The 22,861-nt window shown below is 42.2% G+C and overlaps 2 protein-coding genes across 3 annotated transcripts in view; one reads left to right on the plus strand and one right to left on the minus strand.

Moving 5' to 3' along the window:
• STEEP1 (STING1 ER exit protein 1) overlaps positions 1 to 1,888 on the minus strand; it is a 28,308-nt gene extending 26,420 nt beyond the window's left edge. Inside the window, exon 1 of the mRNA XM_003812624.5 lies at positions 1,657 to 1,888. Coding sequence (XP_003812672.1) covers positions 1,657 to 1,780 — 124 coding nt within the window. The 5' untranslated portion in view covers positions 1,781 to 1,888. The remainder of the gene's footprint in view (positions 1 to 1,656) is intronic.
• Positions 1,889 to 7,551: 5,663 nt separating this feature from the next.
• Positions 7,552 to 20,783, plus strand: UBE2A (ubiquitin conjugating enzyme E2 A). Of its 2 annotated transcripts, XM_003812622.5 has the most exons (6): positions 7,570 to 11,136; positions 11,282 to 11,362; positions 11,755 to 11,780; positions 17,875 to 17,964; positions 18,955 to 19,043; positions 19,488 to 20,783. In XM_003812622.5, exons 1-6 carry the CDS (start codon positions 11,093 to 11,095, stop codon positions 19,614 to 19,616), a joined length of 459 nt encoding a protein of 152 aa, XP_003812670.1. In that variant the 5' UTR covers positions 7,570 to 11,092; the 3' UTR covers positions 19,617 to 20,783. The 2 variants fall into 2 exon arrangements, with proteins under 2 accessions (XP_003812671.1, XP_003812670.1); XM_003812623.5 differs by lacking the exon at positions 17,875 to 17,964 and having other exon boundaries at positions 7,552 to 11,136.
• Positions 20,784 to 22,861: the final 2,078 nt, after the last annotated feature.

The raw sequence follows: 22,861 nt of genomic DNA on the forward strand, positions 1-22,861 counted from the left end.
CTGGTGGCGCACACTACTTGGGAGGCTGAGGCAGGAGAATCGCTTGAACCTGGGAGGCGGAAGTTGCAGTGAGCTGAGACCGCGCCGCAGCACTCCAGCCTGGGTGACAGAGTGAGACTCCCTCTGTCTCAAAAAGAAAAAGGAATGGAGGTGGTAAGAAGCAGTCAGATCCTGCATACATTTTCACGAAAGCACCTGCAGGATTTCCTGATGGACTGGACAGATGTAAGGTACGTGACAGACAGAAGTCAAGACTGATTCCAGGTTTTGGTCTGAGATACTGGATGAATAGTTGTACTACTGACTGCAATAGGGATGACTATAAGAGGAGCAATTGGAGAGCGGGTGTAGAGGGTCATGAACTCAATTTTCAGCACGATATATTTGAGAGGCCCATTAGACATTCAAGTGGAGATGTTGAATAGGCAATTGGAGTCTCAGGAGAGGTGCAGGTTAAAGATGAACATCTGGGAGTTACCAGCATGTCAGTTGTATTTAAAGCTTGGGAATGAATGAGATCACCTAGGGGGTGGGTACAGAGTGAGAATAGGTGAGAGTACTGAGCTATAGTGCCTTGGAATGCCTAAAAGTCTGAGAGAGAAAAGGGAGCCAGACAAGAAGGGGAAAAATCTAAGGCTGGGCGCGGTGGCTCACGCCTGTAATCCCAGCACCTTGGGAGGCCGAGGCGGGTGGATCACGAGGTCAGGAGTTCGAGACCAGCCTGGCCAACGTAGTGAAACCCCCGTCTCTACTAAAAACACAAAAATTAGCCGGGTATGGTGGCGGGCGCCTGTAATCCCAGCTACTCGGGAGGCTGAGGCAGGAGAATCACTTGAATCCGGGAGGCAGAGCTTGCAGTGAGCCGAGATTGCACCATTGCACTCCAGCCTGGGCAGCAGAGTGAGACTCCATCTCAAAAAAAAAAGGGGGGGGGGAAATACGAGGTAGGAGGAAAATCAAGTTGAGTATGGAGTCTTGGAAGCAAATAAAAAACATGTTGCAAAAGGAATGAAATGATTACCTCTGTCAAATGCCACTGAAAGAATTAAAATGAACATTGATAACTGACCACTAGAACTGTTAACATGGAGCCAAATACGGTTAAGATGATGAGGTGGGAAGGAAAGCCTACCTGAAGTGAGGTCAGGAGAGAATGAGAAGTCAGGATGCAGAGACAGCCAATATAGGCAACTCTTTTGAGAAGCTTTGCTATAAAAGAAGCAACGAAATGGGGTTATAGCTGGAGGGGAATACAGGATCAAGGGAGGGTTTTATTTTCGTTTGCTGTGAGGTAAGAGCAACTGCAGCATCTTGGTATCCAGCAGAAACGTTATAAAGCTTCTAGAGGCAGTAGTTTTTGAAGACAGTGGATTAAGAGGGAAATACAATATGTTTGTGTTTCTATTTTTGTTCTCCTGAAGGAGTTTAGTTTTGAGGAAGGTCTGGATACAGAGTCACAAGGCTAAACAAAAAGCAGGAAAAAAAAAAAAATGCCCTGGAGTGGGGCGGGGATGCGTAGGGAGGATTTAGTCGGAGAGAGAAAACCCACCAATCTTCGTTGAGAAGTGGCTCCCAGATCACAGCCAGAGGAAATTCGCCTTCAAGAACCCGAAGTCTGGCTCCTTGCAGACGCCCCCACAGTTCCCGGCTACTCACCCAGCACTAGGACCATCTGGCCGCACAAACAGTAGTAAACATGGAGGGGCTTCTCGCCGTCGTCATATTCCTCCCGGTCCCGAGTGTCAGAGCAGACTACTGACCGAGACACTACTTTCGGCATCGTTCCCAAGAGCAATCTGAAAACTCTACGCCAAGAAGAGGGTCGCCCCGAAATGACGTCACGAGTGCGCCTTGCACCTTTTCCTTGTGGCTACGCTGGTCACGTGTTAGCAGAAGTCTTATAAACTTCCGGGCTGTCCTATCAGGCTAAGATATACGGGGGTGCGCCTACCTACTTTGTCTTGGCCAAGTTAGCTGGGACTCCTGTGATCTGGGAGTCACTTCTCAATGAAGATTGGTGGGCTTTCTCACAACACCCTTAATATTATATAAATTCTTTACATTTCTATAACGCATGCATTTATATGTATATATACACATATGTATATATAAGACCAGCTAAATAAAGGACTATGCATTATATAGTTTATATTATATATATATATAAAATACTGATTTGGGTGTGTTTCTAAATATGATTTTGATTTTAATGACTATTCCAGATGACTACCTAATTTTTTAGGTATCTTATTTTTTAGTTGATATAATTCACGTAACATAAAATTCACCCTTTTAAAATGTGTAATTGGGTGTTTTTTAGTGTATTCACAAAGTTGTGTAACCATCACCACTAATTCCAGAACATTTCCATCATCTCAAAAAGAAATCTTATACCCATTAGTAGTCACCACGACCCGCACATCCCCCACCTTCCCAGCCCACGGCAACCACTAATCTACTTTTTATCTCTGTGGATTTGCCTATTCTGGACATTTCATATAAATGGAATCCTACAATATATGGCCATTTGTCTGGCTTCTTTCATTTACCATAATGTTTTCAAGGTTCATCCATGTTACAGTACTTCTTTCCTTTTTATGGCTGAATAATATTTCATCATATGGATATATCACATTTTGTTCATTCATCAACTGGCAGACAACAGGGATGTTTTCACTTTTTGGTTATTATATAGATAATGCTGCTATGAACATTCATGTACAAGAATACTTCCACCGCAAATTTGTGTGGGAATATAAATCTGGATTTTTAACTTTTGACAGCACGAGAGGTGATTAAAGCACCTTGACACTGTTTGTGATTCAAACAATGTGGGATGTCATTGAATGACTTTACTGCAGTACAGGTTTCAGGTATAAACACTGTTTTGCCTTATAATTTTAGGTTAAATTCATTAAGGAACATTACTAAGTCTATGGCAAAAGCCATTTTTTAAAACTATTCATGTTCGATAATAGTGGTCAAGGGTGGGGTTCTTCTCATTTAGAAAATTTTCTAAAATTTTGAATTCAAATTCAAATTTTCTAAAATCTTGAACTCCTGACCTCGTGATCCACCCACCTTGGTCTCCCAAAGTGCTGGGATTACAGGTGTGAGCCACCGCGCCCAGCTGAACTTCACTGTTGACACTACTGTCAAGAATAACACAAGACAGATTCAAGTTTGTTTGTTTGTTTGTTGCAAAGTACCTGCTGTTTAATAATATAATTAATAACTACAGGATTTTAAACAACTTACATTTTGACAAGTATTGTACATTTGTCTAAACCTTTTCTGCTCCATACATATTTGTAATACATCTTAGCAAATTATGCTTTAGACTGAATTGAATTAGTGTTTTCTTGACTTCTTTGAAATACTCTCATCTGCAGTTGTTCCACACAGACCATACACCCAGGCCAATTTTTTTTTTTTTTTTTTGAGACAGAGTCTGGCTCTGTCACCCAGGCTGGCTGGAGTGCAGTGGCACAATCTTGGCTCACTGCAACCTCCACCTCCCAGGTTCAATCAACTCTCCTGCCTCAGCCTCCTGAGTAGCTGGGATTACAGGCACATGCCACCATGCCTGGCTAATTTTTTTTTCTTTTTTGTATTTTTAGTAGAGGCAGGGTTTCACCATGTTGGCCAGGCTGATCTCAAACTCCTCACCTCAAGTGATCTGCCCACATCGGCCTCCCAAAGTGCTGAGATTACAGGCGTGAGCCACCACGCCCGGCCCAATTCTTCAGTCACTTTAAAGTCAACATTGACTCCTTGAGTAAAAAACAACAACTGAGCAATATTGGTAAACATTCATCAGGAGCCAAGGAAAACCACTTGAAATCATTTGCTTTGTTTTTGTTTTTGTTTTTGTTTTTGAGACAGGGTCTTGCTCTGTCACCCAGGCTGGAGTGCAGTGGCATGATCACAGCTCACTGCAGCCTCAAACTCCTGGGCTCAAGTGATCCTCCCACCTTAGCCTCCCTAGTAGCTGGGACCACAGATGCACACCACCACATCGGCTATTTTTTTTTTTAATTTTTTTGTAGAGACAAGGTCTTGCTATGTTGCCCAGGGTAGTCTTGAACTGTTGGGCTCAAGCAATCCTTCTGCTGCAGGCTTTCAAAGTGCTGAGATTACAGGTGTGAGCCACCGTGCCTTGCCCTTTTTTGTTTGTTTGTTTTTGTTTTGATGTTGCTTTCAATGTCCTCAACTCTTAGAGCCACTGTTCTTGCTGAAAGGTGAATAGTCTTCACAAGTTTTATTTTTCTCGAGCCTATTTCTTTGACTTCTGCAGCCAAACACAATTTAGCTCAGTATCAGTAAATGACTTTCCTTGGTTGGCTAACAAAGGAGCCACTCAGAAACTTACTTTGACTATAGGCTTATTTTTATTTTTTCCTTTTTTTGGGGGGGCGGGGGATGGAGTCTCGCTCTGTCGCCCAGGCTGGAGGGCGGTGGCGCGATCTCGGCTCACTGCAACCTCCACCTCCCAGGTTCAAGCAATTCTCCTGCCTCAGCCCCCTGAGTAGCTGGGATTACAGGCATGCGCCACCACACTTAGCTACTTTTTGTATTTTTGGTAGAGATGGGGTTTTCTTTTTTTTTTTTTTCTTTTTTTTTTTTTTTTTGAGACGGAGTCTCGCTCTGTCGCCCAGGCTGGAGTGCAGTGGTGCGATCTCGGCTCACTGCAAGCTCCGCCTCCCGGGTTCGCGCCATTCTCCTGCCTCAGCCTCCCGAGTAGCTGGGACTACAGGTGCCCGCCACCATGCCCGGCAAATTTTTTGTATTTTTAGTAGAGATGAAGTTTCACTGTGTTAGACAGGATGGTCTCGATCTCCTGACCTCGTGATCCGCCCACCTCGGCCTCCCAAAGTGCTGGGATTACAGGCGTGATCCCCCGCGCCCGGCCGAGATGGGGTTTTCCCATGTTGGCCAAGCTGGCCTCGAACTCCTGACCTCGTGATTCGCACACCTCAGCCTCCCAAAGTGCTGGGATTACAGGCATGAGCCAATGCGCCTGGCCTATTTTTTAGTTTTATTATGAATTTTGCCATAATAAGATATTCTACTTAAAATTTTAAATTTTACTAGCCATTGCTCTCCTCTGAGTTGGGAATATTGTGATGAATGCTTAGTCTGGTAACATTGATGTACATTATAATATTATTAAATCTTTTGACTTTTTTCAACCGTTTAAGAATATAGAAAGCCATTCTTAGTTTGTAAGCCATAGACAAATAATGGCAGGTTAGATTTGGCTGCAGTTTGCTGAGCCCTGGTCTGATGGATGTGGCTGGTTTGATTGAATTCCCATGTACAACATGGTAGACATGTGTATTAGTTTCATATTACTGCTGTAACAAGTTACCACAAACTTGGTGGCTTAAGACAACACAAACGTATTATCTTAGAGTTTTGGACATCAGAAGTCCAAAACCAATATCAGTGGTCTAAAGTCAAGGTGTCAGCAGGTCTGATTGCTTCTGGGGGCTTCAGGCTTCCATCTTTTGCCTCTTCCAACTCCTACTGCAGACATACTTTGGCTCCTTCCCTGGTGGCCACATCACTCCAATCTCTGCTTCAGTCATCACATGGCCTCCTCTTTGACTCCTACTTCATCCCTTGTATAAGGACTGGTGTGATTGCCTCAGGCCCACCCCTTTAATCCAGGATAATATCCCCATGTCAAGATTCTTAATTTAATCACATCTGCAAAGTCCCTTTTGCCATGTAAGGTAACATATTCACCAGTTACAGAGATAAGGAAATGGAGATCTGGCTGGGGGGGGGAGGGGGCAGGGTTGTGCATTATTCAGCATACCACACCATGCCTTTGTTTTCTTTGATTCAGTAATTTAGCAGGTAGTGAAATCCTTTTTTTTTTTTGAGACGGAGTCTGGCTCTGTCACCCAGGCTGGAGTGTAGTGGCGTGATCTCGGCTCACTGCAGCCTCTGCCTCCCAGGTTCCAGCGATTCTCCTGCCTCAGCCTTCCAGGTAGCTGGGATTACAGGCACGCACCACCACGCTTAGCTAATTTTTTTGTATTTTTAGTAGAGACGGGGTTTCGCCATGCTGGCCAGGCTGGTCTCAAACTCCTGACTTTGGGTGATCCACCCGCCTTGGCCTCCCAAAGTGCTCGGATTACAGGCGTGAGCCACTGTGCCCGGCCTGAAATCCCATTTTCAAGGCCTTAATTTCCCCATTTCCCTCAGCTTTGATATTCCCCTCCCTTCATCCCAACCTCTTTTGTCTCTCTCTCTTCCCCCCACCACTTATGTCCTAGAGGCTGAAGATGAACAACATACTACAAGTTGTCAAGAGCAAGAGCACACACTTTGCTAACTGTTGCTTCCTAAAAGTGATTCTCTTGAAATATTTTCTGAGATTATTTGAGTCAAGAAAGACCTTTCAATTTTATTTTCTGTTGGTGCTTTGTTGCTGTTTATACTAAATTTTATCAACAGAGGTGAAAACCGTAGGAAAGTAAAAGTCCTTTGCCTTCACTGGATAACAGAAATACAAACTTACAGCCTGATAAGGCAAGAAATGATCTTTAATTTCGTCTCTTCTCCTAACCCAAAATACTTCAGGAAAATAAAAATCTATTTTTCATGTTGAAATCTTCATGAATGAAATTTCACAATTTTTTTGGTTTTTTTGAGACAAGTCTTGCATTTTTGCCCAGACTGATCTCAAACTCCTCACTTCAAGCGATCCTCCCACCTCCACCTCCCAAAATGCTGGGATTACAGGCATGAGCCACTGTGCCCAGCCCACTTTTCTTTAAATTGAGGAGACTTGTCCTTTCTGGACCCCTGCTCTTGGGTAGGGGTGGTGCTTGGCTGTGAAGAGGGTATTTCTTCAAGATGTCAAGGTGAAAAAAGGGTAGAAAGAATGCTTGGCCAAACTGTGCTAAAGTTAGTATGTTCTAGCCTGATAATCATCATGCTGGAAAACAATCTTCTGTATTGCTGCTTGCTATGACAACCCTGCTTCTGCTGAGGAATGTGGGGGCACGGTGTTCCTGCAATGCAGTTTCATTCCTTAGTCAGAGAATGCTACTCCCATACAGGTGCCAGGGGGCTTCCAACCATTTGGGTCATGCTCCTGAGTTTTTTTTGTTTGTTTGTTTGTGTTTTGTTTTCTGAGACAGAGTTTCGCTCTTGTTGCCCAGGCTGGAGTGCAATGGTGCGATCTCAGCTCCCTGTAACCTCCGCCTCCCGGGTTCAAGCAATTCTCCTGCCTCAGCCTCCGGAATAGCTGGGATTATAGGCATGCACCACCATGCCCAGTTAATTTTGTATTTTTAGTAGAGACGGGGTTTCTCCATGTTGGTCAGGCTGGTCTCAAACTCCTGACCTCAGGTGATCCACTTGGCCTCCCCAAGTGCTGGGATTGCAGGCTTGGGCCACTGAGCCCAGTCCTTAGTTTTCTTGATTATGTAGTCCAAGAAAGGAAGAGAAAGGGGGTTTCAAAAAACAGACAAGCTCACAACAAACTTACATACATCTATATCCTTCAATAAATTTCAGACATGTATATCCAGTAGCAGGAGCTTCTCAGTCCCTTTCATACTTTTTAGTATGGTACATGCCACTTCTTAATAGGGTATTTTCTTTTTCTTTCTCTTTTTTTTTTGTCTGGTCGTGTCGCCCAGGCTGGAGTGTAGTGGCATGACCTCCGCTCACTGCAACCTCCGCATCCTGGGTTCCAGTGATTCTTCTGTCTCAGCCTCCCGAGTAGCTCGAACTACAGGTCCTCACCACCACGCCCAGCTAATTTTTTTGTATTTTTAGTAGAGATGGGGTTACCCCATGTTGGCCAGGTTAGTCTTGAACTCCTGACCTCAGGTGATCTACCTGCCTCGGCCTCCCAAGTGCTGGGATTATAGGCGTGAGCCACCATGCCTGGCCTCAAAAGGATATTTTCTTTTTTTTCTTTTTTTTTTGAGATGGAGTCTTGCTCTGTCGCCCAGGCTGGAGTGCAGTGGCGCGATCTCTGCTCACTGCAAGCTCCACCTCCCGGGCTCACGCCATTCTCCTGCCTCAGCCTCCAGAGTAGCTGGGACTACAGGCGCCCACCACCACCCGGAGAATTTTTTGTATTTTTAGTGGAGACGGGGTTTCACCATGTTAGCCAGGATGGTCTCGATCTCCTGACCTCGTGATCCACCTGCCTTGGCCTCCCAAAGTGCTGGGATTACAGGTGTGAGACACTGCGCCCGGCCAGGATATTTTCAATACATCTCTCTCATGCTCAAACACCTATAAAAGCTGCCTAAATTCCCCATTCTCGCATTTGAGGGCATTTAATCAACTTCTGTCACCCTCACTTTTCCTAGCTGAGGTCTCATCATTCCCCAGCCAAGAACCTGTCCATTAGCCAAGCTCATCTGCCCACGGGTTTAGCTCCGTGCCCTTGTCTGTGCCATTGCCCCCATATAAACTGCTTAAGTTCTTCTCTCTCAAGCTCCGCTTTCATCTCTGTTGAAACAAAATTGAAATACACCCATTTCAGGAAGCTTGTCCTGATCCCACCAGAATGACGATTCCTCTGCTGTGCAATCTCTCAGCATCTGTGGTTTCACACACTTCTACAAGTTGAGGATCTCAAATCTGAAAATCTAAAATCCCAAATGCTCCAAAACCTGAAACTTTTATAATGCAAATAATTCCAAAATCTGAAAAAAAAAAAAGGAAATCTGAAACCGTTCTGGTTCTGCTGTTGTTGTTGTAGGCAGACTTCTAAGATGCTACCCTCCCCTGAGATTCTTGGTCCTTGGTATATACACACACTTTCTCCCAGTTATTAAATGAAATACTAATCTAGGTTCTGCAGTGACAAAATTTAGCAGACGTAATAAAGGTCCCAAATTAGATGTTTTTAACATAGGGAAATCATCCATGGGGTGGGCCTGACATAATCTGATAAGCCTTTAAAGTAGACTGTGCTCTTCCTGAAAACAAGATTCAAAGAGTGAGAGGGATGTGGTGGGAGAGAAATTCTCTGTTGTTGACTTTGAAGATGGAGTAGGCCACTTGGCAAGGAATGCAGGCGGCCTCTAGGAGCTGAGAGTAGTTCCCAGGTGGCAGCTAGTAAGGAAATAGGGACCAAAGTCCTACAACTGCAATGAACTGGGCTTGGCCAACAACTTGTAATTTGTTAAGCAGTGATGAAAACGAATATACTTGCTTTTGTAGATCTTGCTTTTGTTGATTTCATATGTGTGTATGTGTGTGTTAGTAGACTGCAAGTTCTTAGATGAGAGGAAAAAAAGTTTTTTTTTTTTTAATTTTTGTACCCCCTTCCTACTACAGCCATAATGTGATGCTATTAGGGAGACTTGCCTTAACTGATATGTTGGAGTTAATGGGAGATAGAAATCCTTGACCATGAAAGTACCTGTTGTTAAGCAGCAGCTAGAATCACTACCATTGTCAAGTGCCTCCTGCTTCTCATGTTAGAAACAAATTCCTGCACATCTGATATCTTCTGGACATCTTCACGGGGATGTCTCACCAGTCCCATGAACTCAGTAAGTCCCACCCAAAATTTCCTTTTCCAAACTTGTCCCTCTCTCTCTATTCTGTAATTCTGTTAATGGCACCTTCAAATCCCCAGTTATCTCGGGGCTTAGAGTTTCAGCCACTGTTGACTCCTTCCTCTCTCTTGCCCCATATTCAGCCTGTTGCCAAGTCCTCCCCATTCATTCATATCCTCGCCTTTATTGTCACTGCCTGCTTCAGTATCTCGCACCTAGATACTGCAAGAGTCTCCTGCCTGCTCTCTTGAGACCAATCTCTGATAAGCACAGCTCTAATGATGTCACTTCCCTGCTCAATGGACTTCCAAGGAATCCATTAGCTTGGCATTCAAAACTCTTGATGACTTAACCCAAATCTACCTTTCTCCTATTTTCAATAATTTTTAAATGTGTATTATGCCTATCTTCTAAGTTATTTTAGGTTGACCTTTAAAAATTATCCTTTAAAACTGTTATTGCTTTTGCAGGTCAACGGACTGTGACTCTTCCTGCAACCTGCAGCTTTTCCACGTTCCTTTTACTTCAGACCCACTGTCCTTGCAACTCCCTGCAGTCGGATAGTCTCATATCTTGGACTCTTCTGAACATAAATAGCCGCTTGGCTTGTTGAACTACCAAGGGGAAATGTGGTTCCAGAGCCAAATTGTGAGTGCCCAAAACAAAACAAAACAAAACAAAAACAAAACAAAACAAAACCCTACTCTGCCTGCCTTAAGCTCCCATTCCCTCCCACAGGATATACAACACTATTTCATTCTGCCCTGGGGTGATCATTGGCCTAAACGTTGAGCGCCCAATCCTGCATTCAATCCCACAGCCCCGCCCCGCGCCCCCGTCATAGTCAAGGCCGATTTATTCTTTTGATTTTCCGTGATTTTAACCAATCACTCCTCTCCCCACCCCTCCGACCCCAGTCTCCGGTGTCCGCAGGGGTTGTGCACCCTAGAGTTGCCGCTTTTTGAGAACCGGTTTTACCTCCGCCCACTCCTTCGTCCTCTAGTTTGGGACTTCCAAACTTCTCCCCTCTCCTCCCCAGGCATAGTGCGCGCTTTCATGAATGATCTGGTCACAAAACAAACAAAAACGAATAAAAAAAGAGAAAAAGAAAAAAAGCCGAAAACTTCCCAGGGTTTGCCTTAGAATTAGCAGGTGGGGATGGACCCCGTTCCACCACGAGCTCCTCCAGTGCCCGGGGCTTCGGCGTACCCTACGCCTCTGCGCTCGCGGCCCCGCCCCGAGCCTCCCGTGGGGCTTTAATGACATAAGCAACTTTCCTCGCGCACCCCCCGCCCCGTCTTGGTACGGCCTGTCCGGCGCTCGACGTTCCACCCCCCTCTCTCTGCTCTCAGGTTGGTTCAGCCCCCGTTTACACTGGGGTGGTGCTTAGCCGGCGCCAGACCGACCCTCGACTTCGGAGAGGCAGCGCGGTTCCTCTGGGTGCTTCCGCCTCCCCTTCTCCTGCTTCTCCAGCCTCTTCGGCCTCCTCGCCCGCCGCGGGAACCCGAGACCCCAGTGTATGCCCCACCCCTGACCCCGCTCGCGACATGTCCACCCCGGCTCGGCGGCGCCTCATGCGGGACTTCAAGAGGTAAACCGAGGGGACGGCCGAGGCCGGGGGTTGCGAGCTGGGGCACAGGGCGGGTCCCGAGGCGCGCCGGGCGGGGAGGGCTGGGGAGCGGCCGGGAGCGGGCGCCAGTGCCGGCCTAGGGGGACCCCTGTCTGTCTTCCCGAAGGTTGCAGGAGGATCCTCCAGCCGGAGTCAGCGGGGCTCCGTCCGAGAACAACATAATGGTGTGGAACGCGGTCATTTTCGGGTGAGTCTGCGTTCGTGGCGGTGGCGAGAAAACTGGGGACGCGAGCAGCTTCGGTCTGCGCTCCGGGGCGGGCCCCCCGCGGAGGCCGAGGGGTAGGGGAAAATGTTTGGGTCTGGCTGGGCCTAGGCGCCTCCCCGGAGCCTGTGCCTCGATTAGCTCAGTTCCCGCTGCCAGGGGGAACCGCTTGGGGTTCTAGGGGGGCGGGGCGGGGAGTGGTGGCGGTTAGGCGCGGCGGCTTGCCCTGTGTCTCTGAGCCCGGGACATCCATTTGTAGTGGCTTCCGACCCCGGCAGCGGTGCTGGAGATGGCAGAGCTCGGGATAGCCATCTCAGATGAAGCAGGGAGAAGGGGGCCCCTTAAGTGGGAACTGACCATTTTTCTCTGTGTTGCAGGCCTGAAGGGACCCCGTTTGAGGATGGTAAGAGAGAGTTTCTTTACCCACTTTTCAGGAGCCTGGTCATCTGGGGAAAGGGTTCCCAGTCATCCTGGAAGTGTCTCCTGCTTAGGAACCTGCCTCTGCCTAGCCTCTGTCTGCTAAAGGCTTGAGTGGAATGCAGTGTGTGGCTGGTGGTTCTGGATATTGTATGCTTGACTAGAACTGCACCTTTCTTCTTGCTTTCTTAAAAAAAAAATCTGGGTAAGGCAGTCACTTTTTAAAAGGAGCAATCATAGCACTGGTATTAAGGATTTTTGAGGCTTGGGCTGTGATTCTGCTAAATTCAGCCCTCCGTCACTGAATTAGTATAAACCCAGCCAGTTGCTGATAGTCAGCAGAGACCCCAGAGACCATCTGGTTCAGAATTCTACCCCAAGGGCAGGAATTGTGTTCAGCAGGTGCTTGGTAGATGTGTGTTGGATGTTGAGTGGATGCGAGAATCCCTTGCATACAACTGTCTGGTTTCTACAATCTGACATTGAATGCCTGTCAGCCTCACTGCTCTAAGATGGTCTTAAATGCCTCATTTGAGTACAGTATTCTTTCTTATTTTTAAGTGAATTTGCAGTGTGTGCTTTCATCAAGACGTTATGATGAGTAATTTCAAAGCAGCTTCACAATTGAAGTTAGCCTTAATGTACCCTTTTGATCAGTGTCCTGCCTACCTGAAAGTACTACATGTACCAGTAGGTACATAATTTTTAATTGATTTAGGTTTAACTTTTAAAAACACGTGTAAATTGCTTTTTAAAAACTTTCTGATTTTAGATAATTATAGATTCATATGCAGTTGCAAGAAATAATAGAGACACCCTTTATACCCTTAACCCAGTCCTCTACCCAAACCCTCCCGTTTGGTAACATCTTGAATGACTAGACCCTATCACAACCAGAAAAATGACACTGATAGTTCTACACTCAGTTGTGTGTGTGTGTGGTTGTTTTTTGAAAGTTTAATACATTTAAAGGATGATTAAAGTATTTGAACTCATGAAATTCTTTAATATTTGAGGTTTTTAAAAAAAGGAAAAGGATCTTTCTGTTATTTTTTTCCTCAATGATTTCCTTCGGTCACGTAGCATTTATACACACACACACACACACTTCAGTTTGAAGGTGGGAACAAAAACATTTCTGCAAACTACTTAATACATACTTATGTTGCTGAGCCGGATTGCTTTTTGATGCTACCAGTCCACAAAATGTTGTGAGGTAAGTCAATTTCAACTAAGTCTGTAATTCATCTCAAGTACTTAGATTTCCCCAGGAAACTGTGGACAGTCACCTGAATATTTTTAGCTTCCTCTTTACCTTTACCCCCTGGGTAAATATCATTACTCTTCAGGGCTACAAAGAAAAGAAATGACAGCAGGAAACAGTGATTGTAAGGGCATACTACTTTGGCGCGGTTAATCATTTGAACTGATTTGTAGCAAAAAACTCTAGCTAGACTTAATTTTCTTCTACCAGATTAGCACTAGTTTTTTTGTTTGTTTGTTTTTTGTTTTTGTTTTTTTGAGACGGAGTTGCGCCCTGTCACCCAGGCTGGAGTGCGATGGTGTGATCTCGGCTCACTGCAACCTCCGCCTCCCAGGTTCAAGCGATTCTCCTGCCTCAGCCTCCTGAGTAGCTGGGATTACAGGTGTGCGACACCGCGCCCGGCTAATTTTTTGTATCTTTAGTAGAGACGGGGTTTCACCATGTTGGCCAGGCTGGTCTCAAACTCCTGACCTTGGGATCCACCCGCCTTGGCCTCCCAAAGTGCTGGGACTACAGGCTTGAGCCACCGCACCCGGCCAGCACTTGTTCTTTATACCTGAGCTTTAAATGTACAGATTAACTGTGTATTTGCTTTAGCTGTAGTAGGCTTTGTTTTCATTGGCTTCTTTTTTCCTCGTTTTACTCTGTTTTATGCTGGGCACAGCTTTATTAATAGTACATCACTTTGCTGGGGATTGGCTACCTAAATATTTCAAGGGTGCTTCTCTTAAGTGGTATGAATTGAAAAGGTACTTATGGAGTCCATTATCTACCAGGACTGTCACCTTTGACATTACTGGTTCTATTTTTGATGATGTGTATCTCCATCCTAGCATTACTGAAAGGAATTACTCAGGCTGATTTGTTCTGTTGAACAGTCTGCTACCGATGGATGCTTCCTCAGGTGTCTGGAACACTGTGGCCTGTGGTTCCCCCACAAAAAAAATTTTAGCTTTTTTTTTTTTTTTTTTTGAGATGGAGTTTTGCTCTTGTCGCCCAGGCTGGAGTGCAGTGGCACGAGCTCAGCTCACTGCAGCCTCTGCCTCCCAGGTTCAAGCAATTCTTCTGCCTCAGCCTCCCAAGTAGCTGGGATTGCAGGCACCTACCACCATGCCCAGCTAATTTTTGTATTTTTTAGTAAAGAGGGGGTTTCACTATGTTGGGCAGGCTGGTCTCGAACTCCTGACCTGAGGTGATCCGCCCACCTCGGCCTCCCAAAGTGCTATGATTACAGGCATGAGCAGCCGTGCCCAGCCTTAACCATTTTTTGAATACCCTTTATTTATAGTTGGGAAATTTACAGTTAGAGAAAAGACTGATTAGGGATAAGTGGCATAGTTGATTTTGCTGTTTCCAATGTATTATGTTATTAATTAAGAACCCCAAAACTACTTTTGCTTCTTTGTTGTAAACCGTTCGTTATGGAAGTTTCTGGAACAACCAGGTCCTAGTTAGAGTGATGAAATCTTAAGACAAGCAACACTTAAGGGCATTTTGGTTTAACTTCACACACTCGAAGTAAGAGGAATATATTCTCAAGAGCTTACACTACCAAAACATTGGGGAGAAATGCTTCCTCATCAGAATATCTTGGTATACATGCTAAATACAAAGGTTATGGAATATAATCTTCATCACATAATCTAAAAATTGTTAATAGACATGGTAAGGTACTGGTATTTGCTTTTCATAATGTGTTCTTTAGAATTGGGGTATAAATCGTTTTTATTTTTTTTTAATTTTTGGAAATGTTTCTGAGTCATAAAATCTTTTTCAAAGTGAATCTCTAAAGTCCACTAAGAGTGTTTTAAATATAAATAAATCCTATGATGAAGAGTTTTGGATATTACTTGAAAAATCGATTTTCAGTCATCAAAAATAATTTTGAAGTTATATGTATTTTGCTTTCTTCTCAGGGGTCACAAACTGGTGGCCAAATGGCAGAAAACACCTGCAGGTGTGTTTTCTTTGGCCAACACAGTATTTTCCAAAACTTGACTTTGTGAGTGTCTTTAGGCAGAACATATACCCCCTCTAGTTCAACCATATCACTCCTTATTGCCATACACCAGTCACTTAACACGTTTATGTAATTTTGGTGGTCTCCCTGTATAGATTGATTAATTGATACTTTCCTTACGATGTCTTAGCCTCCTCGGGAAGATGAACAAAATTAGTATACATTATGTACAACAATGGTGAGGCTTAAATTTTCAGATATTTTAAAGCCTAGCCTTCTAAATATTCACAGGGTAAGCTGTAGTCTCAAGACTGCATAATACTAATTCTGGGATTTTAAATTCCCTTAACATTTGTTTTAGAGCTTAGAAATTACATTGAAGGTTATACTAAACAGGTTCTGATTAGTGTGACTAAAAGTGTGAAGTTTTTACCCTCTTTTTAATGTGTACCTTGAATAAGATTTGGGTTAAGTCTTAATTTATATTCAAGTAGACATAAATAGGTTGCTTCACTTCTCAAGATATTAAGTGAACTGTTTTAAAAGACTTGCGATTAACTTCTTTGGTAGCTAGGTAATCACTTAGTTGAACTTCTGGGCAAGTGTATGCAGAAAGCTCAAGTCAAGGAACTTGTGAGCCACCAATATAGGTACTCAACTTGCTTTGAACTGTGAGTGTTTGATGTAGACCTAAAAGTACTGTTTAATATCTGAATGCCTTAATTGTATATTTCTTACTGATAGTTCTGATTTTTGGGTTTTGCCTCCTTCAGCTGAGTCTAGAGATGTGAAACTTTAGAATTATTATAGCAAAAATAGTTGCTCATGGTTTTGGAGCACTTAACTTTGTGGAACTATGCATATTTCTCTCATTTAAACCTCACAACAATGCTGTATGGTGGGTACTATGATTAATCTCATTTTACAAATGAGGAACTTAAGGTTTAGTCAAGGAGAACACCTTCCCCAAAGTCTCACAGCTAGTAAGTACCAAAGCAAGGACTTGGGCCCAGACCTGTCTGACTGCAGAGCTCATGCTCTTAGCAGTGTGTTTTACTGTTTTTGCTTATGGCTTCCCTATGTCTTGCTTTACTACCTTTAGATACCATATTTAGTGATGGTTTTAAAGTAGCTGGGATCTCCATGTGCTATTACATCTGCCCAGTTTTAGAGCAGTGTCTCTTACCCATAATTTAGTCAGATTGCAGCATTGATCCAAATGTGTTTACACTTGAGATCATAATACATAAGGAAACTCAAAGTTTTGAACTCTAACACATTCCCGCTTTTTCTTGCATATTATAGTGTCAATAAATACTGAAAAGGAAGAACTGTGCTTTCTTCCTCAGAAAGAGGAAGATTTATGACCAGGTGGTGATAAAGGTGAAGTATGTTCTGATGGACATACTTCCATACTTCTAATGGGCATATGTTTGTCCATTCCATAAGATTTTACTTTCTTAGTTGTAATACATAGTATCTTCAGGTCTGGCTTTGAAAAGAAAATAGGGAGTAACAATAATTTGAGGAATATAATGCCTCTATATGTTGCATTTTATATTATTTTGAAGCTTTGAGACACTTGTTCATAGTAAGGGCAGCTTTGTTAGCAAATTGTTTTCAATGAGCTTGCTAAAAACAAACTTTTTGATACTGTTTTGTCACAGATCTAGTCCTAGAATGATTATAGTCTTCTCTCTTTCTTAAGCAGTGATAAACCTTTTAATGAGAACAAAAAGGAAATAAATTGCTAACTCTGAAGGAACCAGTAAGAAATACACTGAAGTATGGTCTGTTGTTTTAGAATAATTTGTTAAATGGACCAGAGTAATATAGTGGAACATGCATCACCTTATACCATATAGTAACTGATTCTTTTAAGTTTACTTGAACAGATTTCAGTCAGGAAAAAACATTGCTCAATTGTGTTCTTCAATTTATTCAACAAACAATTGAAAATAATATTTTAAAGGACATAATCTCTTCATATCACATCTTAACAATTCTTGAATGAGATCCAGTTTGTCTATGCCTTGTTTATAACCTACTATGCTTTAGGGCCTCCTGCTACCTTAGGTTGACATATATTTAAGAAAAATAATTTCATTTCAATAGTAGCATAAACATTAGAAAAATAAATTTGCTGGAAACATGAATGCAATCTAAACCAAATGTGATTTTAAAATTATTTCTGCCATTAATTCCCTCCATATGTGTGAATAATTGAGTTGATTTTATAGTGAAGTACCTTATGAGCCATACTTAAGGGTTTCTGAGAGGGACTATGAAGTTTTTCCTGGCTTAAATTCAATTAAGTTTTCATTATAGGGTCACTATGACATGAAAAGGAACCAGTATGAACACTTTTATACTTATTCCCTTCTATTTTAAAAATAACTTGATTATGGATTTGTATTCTGGCATTGGTTTTTGAACCTTTGTGCTTTCATTCTTTCTAGTCTGTCTAAAAATCACTGGAGAGTTTAAGATGGCAGCTGACTAAAATAGGCCTTTGAGGTCTTTTGGTCTTCTAAAGGAAGAAGGCCAAATTTTGGGCCCAGTTTCTTATTTTAAGGATGTTTTCAAAATGTACAGTGGCTAAAATCTTGTAAGCAGTAATTTTGTGTTTATGATGGCTGTCTTCAAGTTTGGGGGAAAATAATGGCAAAACAAAAAATCACATTTGAGTAGTTCTTAGAGCAATTCCTAGAGATGTATTTCTTACCTGGCCTTTCCTCTCTACCCTGTATCTTTGCATTATTTAATACTTGGAAAAACCCACATAGCATTAAAAACAAAGTACTACTGAACAAAGTGATAAATACATTTTCTTAAATCTTTCTTTTCTAACCACAGGAACATTTAAACTTACAATAGAATTCACTGAAGAATATCCAAATAAACCACCTACAGTTAGATTTGTCTCTAAGATGTTCCATCCAAATGGCAAGTATCACTTTTAGTACAGTGTTTTAAACTACTATAGTGTTTATTATGGAGTATTCCACATTTCCTGTGTATTTTGTGGTGCCTGAGTATTTGTTTAGGCAGCTTGCTGCTTCTTGAAAGCTGAACTTGTTCTTGGTTGTCTGTGGCTGTCTTGTCCTAGAACTGAAGCAGTGGAGGTATTTTCCCTTTGCTTGGAGTCTGGGAGCCTCCTGATTTTGATGACCTTTGTCATTTACTTATTAAACAAAATGAAGGATGCTCTTGAGGTTTCCTTTTAATGCTAGGCCAGATTGGGATAGTCTTGTGTTGTAATTATTTTCACTAGCGTTTAGAAAAGTAGTTTTCATTGGACGCATATCAGAATTACTGTGGAACATTTTAAAAACACAGATGCCTTCGCCCCACTCCAAACCTACTGAATAGGATTCTGTTGTTGAAGGCCAGGCATACGGTATGTCAGAAAAGCACCACAGGTGATTCTAACTTAACCACTTTGCACTTTTTAAAATAGTAGTAAGCCTAGAACAGCTTGCCTTTTATTTAGGTTAATGAAGTATTTTTCAGGGTATCAGATATGTTTATCTTTATGCCAAAATGAAATCTTGTGAACTCTGAGTGATCTTTTGTTATTTCAGATAGGGGATACAGCCTACAAATTTGGTGGAATGAATTTCCCACATGTCTGTGGATAGCTAGGGACCCTGTTCAAAAATGTTTCTGATTTCCTGGATAATAGGGCAGCCTTTTCCAAAGGATGAACACTAAATATCTTCCAGTTTTATACTGATCACATCTGACATTCTCTGATCATCCTGATTATTTCACTAGTGGTGGTTATGACTTATCTTTTTAGGCAGTTAACTGGGAAGCAACATAGGAATCTTTAAACTTCAAAAGCAAAGTATTCTTGACTATTTTTGTTTTGTCTATAATGTTAAAACCTTAGTGGTCTTGTTACGTTTAATGTACCTACTTCTTTGTTCTTAGTCTATGCAGATGGTAGTATATGTCTGGACATACTTCAGAACCGTTGGAGTCCAACCTATGATGTGTCTTCCATTCTAACATCCATACAGGTGAATTTTTCCTTAATGTGATGAACTATAACTTTTAATATGTTTATATTAGCAATTGTTTTTGAAAGTCATAATGTAATAGATCTTTTTATTTTTGGTCAAAGCTTGTTTGTTTTATAGATGAAAAGTAGACCATTAAGACCCAAGTCAGCTGGGTACAGTCGCTCACACCTGTAACCTCAGCACTTTGGCAGGCCAAGGTGGGAGGACTGCTTGAGTTCAGGAGTTTGAGACCAGCCTGGGCAACATAGTGAGACTCTTCTCCCTTGAAAAAAAAAAAGCCGCATATATTTTCCTAGCTACTAGCAGATTCACATAACTCTGGGTTTGTATGCTAAAGACAAGAAATGTAGCTGTACTTAGGACAATTCAATTGAGTGTCACTACCTTATAAAATAGTTGTTTTGCATTAAGGAACTGACATTTTAAAAATTGTCTCTTTAGTCTCTGTTGGATGAACCCAATCCCAATAGTCCAGCAAACAGCCAGGCTGCTCAGCTGTACCAGGAGAACAAACGGGAATATGAAAAGCGTGTTTCTGCAATAGTAGAACAAAGCTGGCGCGATTGTTGACCCCGGGTACAGTTTAAAGAAGCTGGCCATAAGAAAAATATATATTGATGTGTTTGTCACCTCTCTACTCCTGTCATTACATTTACTTTATTAAAAGCAAAATAACTGTTGTGCTGTTTCCATCTTCCTTGCCAAGTTTTCCTACCCCTTCTACCCTCTCCTTAAACATCAGAAAACACCCTCTATGAAATCAAATGTACTGTACCTGGGTTACTTGCAAAAATTACTAATGCTTCAGTTTTTCTGTTGTATTTCATTTCCAGTTTTCAGGCAGTTATTTTTATTATTGTACTTTAAGCTTTTAAGATGAATTGTTATACAAGAGGTGCTTATGCTTAGCTTGATGACCAGGATGTTATTTTTAACAAAATGATTGCTGAAGTGTTTCATCCTGGCTGGTCCTTCACTTGTGTTGGATTTAGAAGTGAATGTGTTTGGAATATGGCCTACAGAGAATAGAAACAAATCCATGTAAACAATTTTGAAGGAGGAATGGGAGCTAAAAATCCTGTGATACTAAGATCTCAGTCATATGAATTACAACGTAGTATTTACTGGCAAGAAGGAGAAAGTTGAAGGACTCAGCTAAAGGAGTACAGCAATTGTAGTAACTGACACATCCTCTCTTTGCAAGCTGCTGACTGGGCACACTCATGCTAAGTTTCAGAATTATTGGTCTTCTGGGTTTTTGCTTTTTAAAAGAGGCGTGGGAGCAGAGGAATGGAAACAATCGTGAGTTTTTGAGCTAGGGAAAGTTGGAGCTCCTTTAATCTTTTTAAAGGATCAGTGCTGCCCTAAGTGAATAAACTCAATTGTCCATCTTTATTTTAGAGTTTTAATGAATTCAAGGAAGGGAGCATAGCATATCTGTGGCAAACTATTTTCCACTCAAATCCTGAGTTATTGCTGCATGCTTTAATTTCTTCCCTTTCAGCATCTGAGAACCTTAAAGCCAATGTCTGCGATCTTTTTTTGGATATTTATACTTTTAGATATATAGTACCTTTAAGTAGCAGTATGGGACAAGGCTTGTAAATGTTTTGTCTAATGTTCTATTGTCACCTTTTATGCATTTATCACTTCCAAATCTAACTTTGCACAAGTAACCCATGTAAAAAAAATGTACATTTTTCAAAAGTTGTAAATAAAAATAACCTTAAAATTTCATAGTCAAGGTATCTTTTTTTTTTTTTTAGCTCAGTATAAACTTTTTGTATTGGTTTCTTATTGGGATCTCATATCTACTCATTTCCCCCCTCAAACATTAAGGTAAAAGCAAAAATACTCATTCTGGGAGGGGAAAAGACAAGACAGATACTTCTGGAGAGAACTTTTTTTTTCTTTCCAGTCATAAGTGGTAATGCTTTTTAAATATATTAACAGAATATGTTGCCGGGCACAGTGGTTCACGCCTGTAATCCCAGCACTTTGGGAGGCCGAGGCGGGCAGATCACGAGGTCAGAAGATCAACCATCCTGGCTAACACGGTGAAACCCTGTCTCTGCTAAAAATACAAAAAGAAATTAGCCAGGCGTGGTGGCATGCCCCTGTAGTCCCAGCTGCTTGGGAGGCTGGGGTAGGAGAATCGCTTGAACCCAGGAGGCGGAGGTTGCAGTGAGCCAAGATCGCGCTACTGCACTCCAGCCTGGTGACAGAGTGAGACTTCCTCTCAAAAAAAAAAAAAAAAATTTAACAGAATGTAAAATTATTAAAGTTACCTCAGTATACATTATAATCAATCAAGGGAATGAAGTCCATTATGGGGGGCGGGGGTGGGGGCAGGGATAAACCAACCTAGGTATTTATCAGCACCCTCAGAGACCAAGATCTAACTTGTTGATCCTGACATACCACCTCTTTAAAAGCCCTAGCTCAAAAACAAACAGTACCAAACTTTTTTTTTTTTTTTTTTTGAGACGGAGTCTAGCTCTGTCGCCCAGACTGGAGTGCAGTGGTGCAATTTTGGCTCACTGCCACCTCTGCCTCCTGGGTTCAAACGATTCTCCTGCCTCAGCCTCCTGGGTAGCTGGGATTACAGGTGCTCGCCACCATGCCCAGCTAATTTTTGTATTTTTAGTAGAGATGGGGTTTCACTGTGTTGGCTAGGCTGGTCTTAAACTCCTCCTGACCTCATGATCCACCTGCCTCGGCCTCCCAAAGTGCTGGGATTACAAGCCTGAGCCACCGTGCCCGGCCTAGATGGTATTTTAAATCCTATGTAAAGTTTGGGAGTACAGATACCCTCAATCACTTTGATTAAACAAAACTACTTTCTTCTGAGGAGCAACCCATCTCATTTGAAAGAGGCAAGGACAATGACTTTGTAAAAACTACCACCTCTTGGTACTTGTTTGGTTGGGTGGATGGGGCTAAATGAAGTTAAGTCCTTATGACACATGTATCTCACTCATCTTTTAAGACATGGTACTTGAAGCCTCAGTATGGAGTACAATCTGCACTAATTACCACATTACTTGGATTGTTTCACCTAGGAGCAATGTCCTTCAATTTGCTTAATAGTTTCCCTCAAGTCCATTTCTGCTTCAAAGTAGAACCACATTAAATTTTTCTATTTGGTGGATTAGTTTTACATTAACTTTTTCATCCTGCTATGTGGCTGAGTGCTTTAAATATTGACACTGTTAATCATACCTGAAACAATGTAAGGCGAGACTCAGAATGGTCAGGTTTAATAACTTTTTTCTTTTGTACACCTCCTGAGAAACACTATACCCAATCTCTTTCATAGGATAATCCATTTAAAACCTTACAACAGAGCCAACAAGCTGACCTCCCAAAACAACATATGCATGGTCAAAGGCACCACAAACCATTCATTTGAACATTTCATGCTAATTGCCTCTTTCTCCCTTTAAAATTTTTAACACCACAGGCTACATGTATTGATAACAAAGTTAATGAAAACAAATTTGCAATGTCCCTTTTTCAAATGGCAGTCAGGTTTGAACTTTTCAATTCTGCACGTGCTGATGTGGGGAAGGAGGTATGATGAAGAACCAAAGCTGCAATTAGAATCCTTTATTTAGGACCCATCTCCAGCTTCAGGGGTTACTCATAGCAAAGAGAATGCATTGTATACTACTAAAAAAGAATCCCAACAAAGTGCATGATATTGCCATTCATTTTGCAATCAAAGGGGAGGAAAAAAATCCAAAAAGTAGATCTGTGAGACTAAAAGCTAGATATAAAATGGAAAGAACAGTTAGTTCCTCAGTATAAAAAAC

Source organism: Pan paniscus, chromosome X, assembly GCF_029289425.2.
Source record: "Pan paniscus chromosome X, NHGRI_mPanPan1-v2.0_pri, whole genome shotgun sequence".
NCBI lineage: Eukaryota > Metazoa > Chordata > Mammalia > Primates > Hominidae > Pan > Pan paniscus.